The sequence below is a fragment of the Malania oleifera genome, chromosome 5 (assembly GCF_029873635.1).
Source record: "Malania oleifera isolate guangnan ecotype guangnan chromosome 5, ASM2987363v1, whole genome shotgun sequence".
In the NCBI taxonomy this organism is placed as follows: Eukaryota; Viridiplantae; Streptophyta; class Magnoliopsida; order Santalales; family Ximeniaceae; genus Malania; species Malania oleifera.
Window position 1 is genome coordinate 65,274,671 of NC_080421.1, and position 12,031 is coordinate 65,286,701.

Sequence of the window (12,031 nt, forward strand, 5' to 3'; positions counted from 1 at the left end):
ATGTAATATGTGGTGTAGAGAGAGACATTAACTAGTGAGAAGAAAGATTTGTATTTTGTCTTCCTCTAATATTTTGTTTCAGATTGTTCATTGAAATCAATTGAGTGTATTTGTGTGCAATCCTCACTAAGTTTCAATCACAACCAGTGATTGAGTGAGTCACCTCCACCCATCACAACCTACGATTAATGTCACTTGGGCGTATGATTGTCGCCCAAGTCACTAGGTGAGGTAAATCACTTATCACCTAAGAGACAAAATTCAATAGCCATCAGAAGACATTGATTGCCTAATCAAGTAATGTAATAGCCTAAAGTCTAGTGTCTTTTATCCCCCTTATCTTTTTATCTCTTTGTATCCTTCACTCTTTAGTCTATCATTTCTTATATCTCTCCCCTCCTAATTTGAATCTTCTCAGCTCCTTATCCTTCTCCCTCATTCTATGATTTCTACAAATTTTATGATTCTAATTATCCTTATCCTTGCACCCCTAATCGGGGGAAGGGGGGAGGGGGTTAGCATAGTGAGTCCATTCTCAACTAGTTCAATATCTACTCATCTCAATCCACACCCTCCCCTAAAGGTGCTTGATTTTTTTTTATCAAAAATCCTTTTGGCATGCTTGCATGGGACACATTATGCTAACATTTATAAAGGTGTAAGGTAAAACACAATGTTTCCAACACCAATTAGACTAACCAATGTTGATTTGGTGATGATTTGGCAACAATTGATGAGAAAGATTTCATGTAGTCATCCACACCTATCACAAGGTAAAAACCACAATAAAGTAATCGTGGGTGATTTGAAGATTGAGATGAGATCTTGGATGAAAAGCTTACAAAGGGACATGTTTAGTAGTTTAGGATTTATAAATGAAACATCTACAAAAAAGCCTCCACTGTAGATTTCCCACAGTCGTTCTACTAGAGTAGTCGAACCATCTCCTATAACTATCATGAGAGATTTGGCTAGCTTGCCCTTTTGTAGGGAAATGTTAGGGGACATGTGTCATTTGCGCTGAAATCCCCTCTTATTTGAAGCATTGCCTATGATGATTTCAACCAAACTCAACAACTTTGAGGGTAACAAACTCTTCTTAAAGAGAACATTGGCTATGAAGATCATTAGAATGATCTATTGGTCAATTCTACAAAAGAAAGTGAAATGCTTCAGCACACCACTAAAATAAATTATGAGGATTTTTCAGTGGTCTAATATATTGAGGAGGAGGAAAACTCTAACTCGGCCAAACATAAAGAATTCAATAATTCTTTTGCAATTGAGGACCCAGAGCTTGCCAAAGGCAAAGGCGATCTTGAGAATAAGGATGATGTCAAACTTGATCTAGAGATTCACAAACTCTTTGACAAAAAATTTTGAGTCAAGTGAGAATTATCCTTTAGCTTGGCCTAAATCTAGTAGGTGACCATGTTATATCTTTCACCCCCTAATCGGTCAAAACATGCTTTGAGCATCACTTAGAAAATAATTATATTGATTAGGAAATTTTTTGAAATATGAAAGAGGAGATAATACATTCTTCATGGTCTAAAAATAAAATAAAATAAGCAAATGTAAAATAAATAATATTATTACTTCTCGATTATAAACATTAAATACAACTAAATGAAGCAGTTATGGAGGCCATTGTTTGTACTGTCTTTAAGTGCAACCTACAGTTAACATTGCTTAAGCGTGTGGTATTTTCCCAAGTCATTAGGTGAGACAAATAGTTTATCACCCAAGAAACGTAGGAATTAGAAAAAGTTAGACAACAAAAGCCACATAATCACTAAGTGACGCTGATCGCCTAGTTGTCAAGCAAAGGTTTCCTGATCATCAATTAGCGAGACAAGCAAGCATTGGGCATGCTTATCAACTATAAAAAATTGGACCTTTAAATGTTATGAAACTGTCCCAATGTATTACTAATGTTTTAGAAATGGTTCTAATTTATAATTATATTTTTAATGTTTAGAAACATTGAATTTAGATTAGGATTTATGGCTTAAATTTATGTTTTATGAACTTAAAATTGATATAGGTTTGACCTCAAAGAGGTGCAAATAAGTATACAACTTATCTTGTAAGACATATCTTAATCAAATCAACACACATAATGCAATAGTCTAGTACTAGAATAGGTCCCAATTTCTTTTATCCCCCTTATCTTTTTATCTCTTTGTCTCCTTTTGTCTTTAATCTATCACTTCTAATCTATCACTTTTTATATCTTTTTTCTCCCTCTTCTAATCTAAATCTTTTCACCTCCCCATCATTCTCTCTCTTATGATTTCTACAAATGCTACGATTCTCATTACCTTTATCATTGCACCTCTTACGAAGGTTAGCATAGTGAGTCTACTATCAATATGTCAACCATTTACTCATCTTAATCTACACCATTCCTTAAAATGTATTTGATTTCTTATCAAACAACATGTCAATGAATAAGTTATAATTTTGTACATGATTAATATTTTAATTTTCTTAGATTTTAATCATATTAGAATAAGTTTTTATTTTTTTTATACTATCTGATGTAGAGAAAAAATGTAATGAAAAACATATATATATATCTATATATATATATATATATATGTGTGTGTGTGTGTGTGTGTGTGTGTGTGTGTGTGTGTATTCTCCTATTAATAACTAAATCAAGAAAGGTGATTTTTTTTTTGGGGTTTTTTCCTTTTTAATATTTTTCAAATTTCAATTATAACTTTAATGTGTAGGGTGAAAATGAAAGAAGGTTTAAAAGAGAGAGGTATGCAGGTGCGTACCTACAGTGGAACGAGGATGACCAGTTCTGAGGCGGCGAGGGTAGGGGTGCAACGCAGATTCCCCCAGGACAGGTCTAAGGTGTTGGAGACCATGATCAGGATCACCTATATCATTGTAGTAATCGTACTCATACACCCTATCCCATTCCTTCCTCTCCCCCCAGTCACCTTCTTCTCCTCTTAAGCTTCTCAGCTCTTCCTTCCTCAACGCACTTAGACCTTTGGGTGTTTGGTCCGGAAGATAGCTCTACAAAAAAAAAAAGACAAAGGAAAAATAGAATGTGTGCAACATGAGCATTTTATATTATCATGACTTCTTGCCATTATCATATGGAAGTTCTCCTATATTTGGAATTTTGGAGTCTGCAGTTAGAAGTCATCCTGAATTTAAAATTGGGAAGCATTAAGTCTTCTTCATGTGTGGAAAATAATTTCACTTTTTATTTCTAATTTAAAAAAAATTAAAATAAAAAATTTTGAAAAAAATCAACAACTAAATAGATCCTAATATAATTTTATTTTAACCTTTAAACAAATTCAAAGATTTAGTGGTGGTTATAGAGAATAAAAAATTTGGTTCCCTAATTACCTTGTTCGAGAAGAAGAGTCGGTCAGCATTCGTCTTCTTGAAAGGGTACACCCAAGATTTGCAGTCAAAATGAATAATCTCATTATCATTGTTGGGAACTTGGAGGGTAACGGATTCAAGGAAAAACTTGTTCTTATGCTTGTTCTTTATCAGCAAAGCTCCTAGAATACCAAACTCAGGCTCTACATGAAATTTTATTTTATATGTTGTCACCTTTGTGTTGTCAAGTTTTTTAGTCTTCCCCTCTTTGAGGTATGCTCTCTCACTTAACTTCGCCTTCCCATCCTCTGTTGGATGAATTATTTTAGAAAACAGTTATTAGCTGGTATAGGAATTTAACAATATGCATGAAGTAGTTCAAACAAATACAATAAGGTACACAAAATTCCTCTTCACAAACACACATTACACTGCACATTATATGCAAGGTCATTTGTCCATCTACACTAAAGAGGAGGGGGAAAATTAAAGGCCATTTGTTTATTTTGGGAGCAGAGTGTGTGTATTGACCAACTTCCATCACTTGGTGTAAAAGAAAGAAAATATTTAATCTATTTTAATTAAATATTTTAAAGGTGTTAATAACAACACCCCACAATTATTTTTTAATGAATGTATAAATGAAAATTTCATTATTTCATTTTTAGTTTTATCCCTCAATTTTAATTTTATAAGTGGAAAGAGTAAAAAAAAAAAAAAACTGGACAACTTTGTTACTGCGTTGTACAACAAAAAATTGATAAAGTGTCGATGACATTTTTTGGAGTCTTAACATTGTCTCAAATTTGAAATTGAAATTGATATTATAGAAGGAACAAATTTATAAATAAATAAAGAAATAGTAATAAGTTGAAAGAGTCGGGGAGCATAACCAAAAATGGAGAATAATGAAAAATGGGATAAGAAAAGAAGAAAAATGATAAATAGAAAAGATGCATCATGTTGACAATACGAAAATGCTTATTAATTATTTTTTTGATAATTTTAAATATTTAATTATAAATCACTACAATTATAAACAAATTAAAAGGTGATAAAATTTTATTTAATTGGCTTTATTGTTTTTATGATCCTGCATTTAGTTTAAGATCATATTAACATTTAATATATAGCTATATATCTACATGAAACTTATATTGCACAAGAATAACTAACATATATTGCATACGAATAAAACAAGTGTTTAGATTTTGTAGTCTCCCATAGACCATAAAAGAATATTTATGCGTTTCTTCTATAATATTGACATTATCTTTTGAAGTAGTTGATAATTTTTTAAGTAAATTAGGGTGTGCATAGTAAACATTTCTTATATCTCCAGTGATGTTGTTGCTTCACAAACACGTTTAGAACAAACTACAAGTAAGACCAAAACAAGCCTTAGCACTTCTTCATTTTTCTTACCATCTCTTCATTTTGCCACTCTCAATATTAAACTATAGAGATGCCAATTGGATTCTCTCCTTGGATTCTTTCCTTTCAATGGCTCCTTAAGAAATTATAGGATTATGAAAACAACTGTGAAGGTTTTCTTGAATCTAGTTTTTGAGGAAGAACTACCTGGGGTGGAGCTCTGAGCCTTCAATAGTTCATTTTTATATGAAAGCGGTGCCATCTCCTTTAGAAAAGCATAGACTTACTCATTTCATATGGATTCTACAACATTTAATACATCTATAATTTGAAGAAGGAGCCCTCCACCCACAATAAATAGACGAAATTTTATTTAATCACATGGTTTTGGCTCTTAGAATATGGCCAACTTGGGGCATTCTATTTGATTGCACCACTTTTTGAAAAAAATCATTCAGTATGAATATGTTAGATTATTGCAAGTAAAGAGGATTGTAAACAAAGGCATTTTAGTGCATTGTATATTCTTATTCAAGACTTGAATCATTTGATGATGTAACGTGAATGCTAGAAACATGTGAAGTGTATGGCTAACGAAGGTAAACCCATTGAAGTACCCCTATATCAAAGATAAATAGACAATACGTGACTTTAGTGCATTGGAAAAGTATAAGCAATGGAGAGAAAGACAAGTGCACACACACATATAGTTACATCCACACACACACACACACACACACACAGAGAGTTTGAATTTTGTGGATTTATATAGCCAATTTAATAAAACATGGACTAAACGAATGTTGGCCATTTCGGGTATTATGTTAAATGGCTTTATAATAAGTAATCATCATACTTGATATTGGGCTCAATCACCAATTTATGGCAATTAATGATGTGTGGGCCTTGTTCACAAAAGGAACTCATGATGGATAGGGTTTTCCCTATGTCAATATTCAAGCAACAAGTTAGGAGAGGTCCAACCCTCACTTTACTAGGGAAAGGGAAGAAGATAGTAAGTTCTCCATGGAAACACACACAGTTCATTTCAAACTAGAATAATGGAATCGATGTATCAATAGTTTAATTTCAACACCCTTTGATGCACCAATGTAGTAACCTAACCACTGTTTAATATGGTTAAAAGACAAAAGGCCTAAAGTAATCTATAGTTTGACCATAGTATTGGCCTGCCAAAAGAAAATTTTTTGACCATTATATTAACATGTGATAAGCAACATAATTTGGCCACTATATTGACTTGCTCAAAATAAGAAAGGCCTAAAACGATGGTCCATACTTCACTACTGTACTAACTTATTAAACATACTAGCAAGGCCATTGTATCAACCCATTGCTATGATTGAGTAGGCCATCCTTGCTTTTGGGAATTCTCTATTTGCATATTCATACAGTATGCTCATGCATGATCATAAGACGCCTACTCTTGCAACTACATGGCCAAGTTCATGCACACTCTCGTGCACCACATGGCTACATTGTAGAGTCACTTTGACAATTGCACTATCATACTAAAAGTAGGAATACCTAAAACTAATAACTTCTTGGCCAATATATTGTCTAGCTAAAGGGCAATAGCTTATACATTTGAAAAACCTATTATAAGAAATAAAAAATAGCTATAACATTGTACCTATTAATTGCTTAAAGTCGATAGGCATAAAATAATTCAAAACTCATTCATTATAACAACCTTATAATAGATAGTAGATTAACCTATGTACTACCCATTTAAAAGATTAGAGGCCTAAATTACTCAAGGCTTAACTACAATTTTGGACCTACCAATAAAGAACTCAACTACTACCAATAAAGAAGAGCAAAACAACATGGAAAACTTGATTTGCCAGGAAGACAAAAGGCTTGAATGACTTGTAAAACATGATGAATTTGACCTATTATGAAGGCTAGATGCTTGAAAAGCCAACAACTTAGTGAAATCCACTTGTAACTTATATAAAAGGTGTAGAACAAAGTGAATTGGTGAAGTTGACCTACAATACCTATGTATAAAAAAGTCTTAAATGGCTGGAAACAAGAATATTAGGCTACGTAATGCCTCAACCAATCTAAAAGACAATCATTTGATGTTTTGAAATGCTAACTGCTTGAAGGCTAGTTTTTAGTTCCTTAGCAAATAAGGGTTGTCACTAAGTAAGAGAAAATGACTAAAAAGAAAAATATGAATTATAAATCCAACCTAATTGTAAAGCACATGGAAGGAAATATTGAAGTCTATTTAAAAAAAATCAACCTCTTTGCTCTATTGTACAACTTGAAGACTATAGATGAAAATATGCCTAATCTTGTTGAAGACCTAAATTAAAGAAGACTATAGTTTCTACATTAAGAATAAATAATGTACAACTATAGATGAAAATATGCATAATCAATATGCTTAAAGACTCCTTCGGCACCTCCATCACTCAAGGAGTGATGGATATCTTTGCCCACAATAGAGGTGATTGTCTTAAACTCAGTATGCTCTGTGGTTGCCACATTTAGTGTGGATCCTCCATATCAAAATAGTGATGGACAAAACAAAACTATAAGTTTCATTCTAAGCTTCAATTTTCTTTTGAAGTCATTAGAGAATAAAACCTAAGGTTCCTTTAAATTGTTTGAAGGCCAAGGAAGGCTATGTTTTGGTCGAGTAGAGCTGGCTTCCTTAATAATCGACAGAGAACGAGGAAACTATGATTGATTCTGTGTTTTATTCCATAAGTTGAGAAAGAGATTTGTTCACTTTTAGGTTGTGAGAAGAGGTTCTGATCTTGTCAATTAAAAAGTCATGTCTTCCAGGACCATGTTGACTCCATCCCTTTCCCTTAGCTCTTTTCCCATATCTTCATATGCCTTAAGCCTAGATCGTCATGATTATATGTATGAAGTGGATTATGTACCAAAAGATAGCCTTGTCCCCTAAACCAAGAATCCTCAGATTATAAACCCATATAACGATCATGACAAAACCAAACATCCTCTAAACATACTAAAAAAATTCACTAGCAAGACACCTGTACCAAGAGTTGTCAAAGAAATCATTGAGGCTTCTCCTTTCGACTCTCACCAACTCTTGGCAACTGAATTAGAATAGTTCATCACTCTGGAATTCTCCCAAGAGCTTCCTAGAAAGTACCTTAACTAGGGATTCGCCAATATTCATATTGGTGCTGTTAAGCTCTACTTTACCTTTCATGGGAGAAAAGGCCTTCAGGTCTGCTCCAAAATTGCTCTCTAATATTCATATTGTTGCTGCATTGCCACTATGCGAACAACGCTTAATGTAGGGACAACTAGCTTCACTGCCTTCCCTAATTTCAGTTTGCATTTTATAACCCCAATATGAGAACTTCTCTTAAAGTCTAGATCCATATTGTTAGGGCACCTCATATCTCTAATTCCATAACAGGACCCCTCCAAAATCAAATGGTTGATAGAGTTTAGAACCATTCTTTTGATCTAGTTGCCCCTCGGGAAAATCAAGATGCTTTCCTTGTTAATTATGATACTTCTCTTGTCCTGAGCCATGTTCACATCCCAAGGCAGCTACCTAAAGAAGAACTCCTAAAACTTCTCCTAGAATCTTGGGTGACCAAGTATGAGCAGCTCCACTAGATCCCTAAACTGATCATCCTCCATGATCCAGTCTACAAAACTATGAAAAATCGCGATGTTCATATCTCCTTCCTAAAGGATTAGGAATCATCAACAGAGGCATCTCCTCAGCATGTCTTTCCGACCATGATGATCCAACCACATCCAAATTCATCACCACTTCTAAAATACCAAAAGATCATGATCATACCATTAGCCATCTTTGTCAACCTAACTGATCCAGTTTCTTTGGGATCTCAGGTACCTATCCCATACTTCAAAGGAGATGGTTTTCTAGTTTACGAACCTATGACTAAATCCGGTCATAAGTGGTTTGACGTTGACTGTACCTATGATGAATGTCTTAATGATCTAGTGTACAAATGGTCTGATGAGCAAGAATTAGAGGTAAGAAGAAGAAGAATAAGTCCTAGTAGAAAATAAAAAAGAGATATGAAGACGAAGATCCTAAAGTCGACTTGTTTGGAGAACCATCTGGGAAGTTTGACTACTACGTCAAGTATGAGGGGAAAAGGGAAAAAGATGTTAAATTTCCTCAAATTAACATGCTTAGACCTTCAAACTATGATGGTGATTTCCCACCATTAGAGTACAAAGATGTGCGATCCCATACAAAGCACTCCTAGAAGATCAAAGATCCAATTGTTGTCAACCCAGATGGATCTACCAAGCAGGTTTCCCCAGCTGAAGCAACTCTCAATTGGTAGTCAGAAAATGTCATAGACCAAAACAGAGTTGGCCAATAATGTCAAAAACAAGTTTGATATCACATCAATCCTCATTAACAAATGTCAGAACCATATCCAAAGATTGCATAACGAGCTAATGCAAATGATTGAGTACATGTTGGCATTCTCTTTAGCTTTCAAAAATAAAGAAGAAGAAATGTTGTAAGGACTTGCCTATTTTACCATATATTTTTTTTAACATAAAAACATAACATAATTCTTAATTACCCCGTTTCCCTATTATACTGATATAAACATGGACCACCAAGACCCGTGGGTACCGGGGACATACTTGCCAAACAACTTTGTCACCTAAGCAGCAGGAAACGTAATTTACATACAACTATCCAATAAATCACAATACCAGAGTTCTATTAAATCCTCTAATTATATATATACAATCATCTACCAAAAGACTAAAAAGTATCCTAGGGCCAACTCTCAAAGTAAATCTGATCATAGCACAACAACTCACCCTTTTGACAAGGTGGCATAGTCCAACTCTACTGTCACAAAGCTATATGTGCTCCTCTACCCGGAATTTATGAAATGTTTTAATGTTGGGGTGGGACACCTCTCAGTAAGGGAAATAAACTAGTATCAATGTGTGGCAACATGAGTATTTTCATGTTGTACTTATAAATAATACAAAAAACATAACTGGAAAAGTTTGACTGTACTAAACTGAGTAAAACATGATTTGTCAATTCATAATATAACATATTGCATATTGTATATGGAAAACATCTTATATAACTGTACTATACTAAAATAACACCCAAGATGGATAGCTAGCTGATGTCATGTCTTACCCCCACATGATTGGGTTGTATGGCTTGAAGGCGGGACCTTGCAATGGCTGGCCAACCATGCTAGATCAAACATAAGTTTTAAGTAGGATGGGTCTGCCCCACCTGGTCCCGGACTACCAGGGGAACATCACCACTCTACACTGAAGCTACATTGACTGCCATCTCCCACACTACTGGTCGGGTGGTAGCACTATCATAATTCTGAACATATAGCTACAGTACAGTGCTCCTAAAAACTGAACTAAACCACACCATCCGGGTTCTGATATCATATAATACGATTTGTATACTGAACATAACTATTTCATATTTCATAATAATATCTGACATGATAATATTTCACAAATTATGTCATAACATACATGAATATGGCATCTACGCTGGTATAACATAGCATGTAATCTCAACATCTGCGCTGGTAAATCCTAATATACTGAACATAAATTTCTTGCACTGTTTACATAATATTCAAGAAATCATAGTTTCTGCACTATTTTATAATTTTTCTGAAAACTGGAAATATATGTTTATTCTAAAATAACATAATATTCCATAAGCATAATTTTCATGGCAAATAATACTCACGCCACACAAGATGGATAACATTCTGGTGTAAAATTTATTCTAAAATCATATTTCCTGATAAAATATATTTAAATCATATCCCTGTTCACAACAGTATTTCCCAAACATAATCTTAATATATACATGTTTTCCTAAAATCAAATGCTATAAAATAAAGAATAATTTTATGAAAATACTGAATTAGTTTATCCCCTTACTTGGCTTACTGAGATTCCCACACAGTTCAATCCTGAGCCCGTGGCATTTCCAGCATAAAATCTACAATTTTCATTTTCCCAGAATATTCAACAGAATTCCAACATAATTTCCATAAAACATTTCCTAGGCTCCCAATTATCTAAATAAATTGTTAAACTCCAAAATAATGAAATTACCTTGGTTTTCCTTAACTATGCTCGCAGGGTCCCGAAATTACACCCACAATGCTTACCCAAGCCTTGAATTCAATGACCCTAATTCAACTTCAGAATGCCCAATATTTAACATTTCTAAATCTACAATAATTCAATAATAGTTAGCCCCTTAATAACCCCCTTAGCCTAATTTTGGGGTTATGCCTACGATGACCCCACAAGAAATCCGCTTCGCTAGACTTGTAGAGAATCATCTCTAGATTCTCATGGTAGTGTCTGATCATAAATTAGGCTTAAGATTTATGAGAAATTGAGGTAAAAGTGAGAATTGAACTTACCCCAGGAGACGTGCCTATGCCACTCCTACGAAAAATTCGCTCCGATAGAAAATGTCGGTGGTGGAGAATGGAGTCCAGCGGTATTTTCTGATTTTCAATCGACGCTCGTTAGACCAATGAAATTGAAGAAAGAGATGGAGAAATGTGAGGAGAGTGAGAGAGCAGAAGAGAGAGAGAGAGAGAGAGAGAGAGAGAGAGAGAGAGAGAGAGAGAGAGAGAGAGAGAGAGAGAGAGAGATAGAGAGAGAGAGAGAGAGAGAGAGAGAGAGAGAGAGAGAGAGAACATTCACTCAGAATTATACTTGAAATGTCTGAAGTCTCTGGAAGCTCCTGAGACTTCATTAGGTAAGTATATATTTTTATTAATATTATTTATACACACACACACACACACACACACACACACATATATATATGTATATGTATGTATGTATGTATGTATATATCCATAATAATATTTATTTAATTACTTTAATTTAATAATGTTTAATTAATTTAGTTAATTTAATTTAATTTATTTATTTATTTATTTTAGGATCATAACCCTAATCAATTAGTATAACTATTTTTGGGTTTGTTGCATTCTTCCCTCCTTATAAAAATTTTGTCCTTGAAATTTGTTGAATACAGCCCCAAGTAAAATCCATCATTAACCTAACAAGTTTTGAGTCAATCTTTTAAATAAGTCCATTAGAACTGATAACTAACATAGATTGATGGATTATACATCCTGTTCTAATGCACTTTACTTCAGCACTAACACTCAACAACTTCAATTTTCATTTCCAATCTTTCAAAGATTTAACACCAACATAACCTTAGAAGAATGAATAGTTAACTATTCTT

General features: G+C 33.9%; 1 protein-coding gene across 1 annotated transcript in view; it reads right to left on the reverse strand.

The window, feature by feature from the left end:
- LOC131155564 (linoleate 9S-lipoxygenase 6-like) overlaps positions 1-12,031 on the reverse strand; it is a 102,721-nt gene that overhangs the window by 74,351 nt on the left and 16,339 nt on the right. Inside the window, exons 2-3 of the mRNA XM_058108783.1 lie at positions 3,379-3,665; positions 2,790-3,036 (exon numbers count right to left, since the gene is read on the reverse strand). Of these exons, the coding sequence (XP_057964766.1) occupies positions 2,790-3,036; positions 3,379-3,665 (534 nt within the window). The remainder of the gene's footprint in view (positions 1-2,789; positions 3,037-3,378; positions 3,666-12,031) is intronic.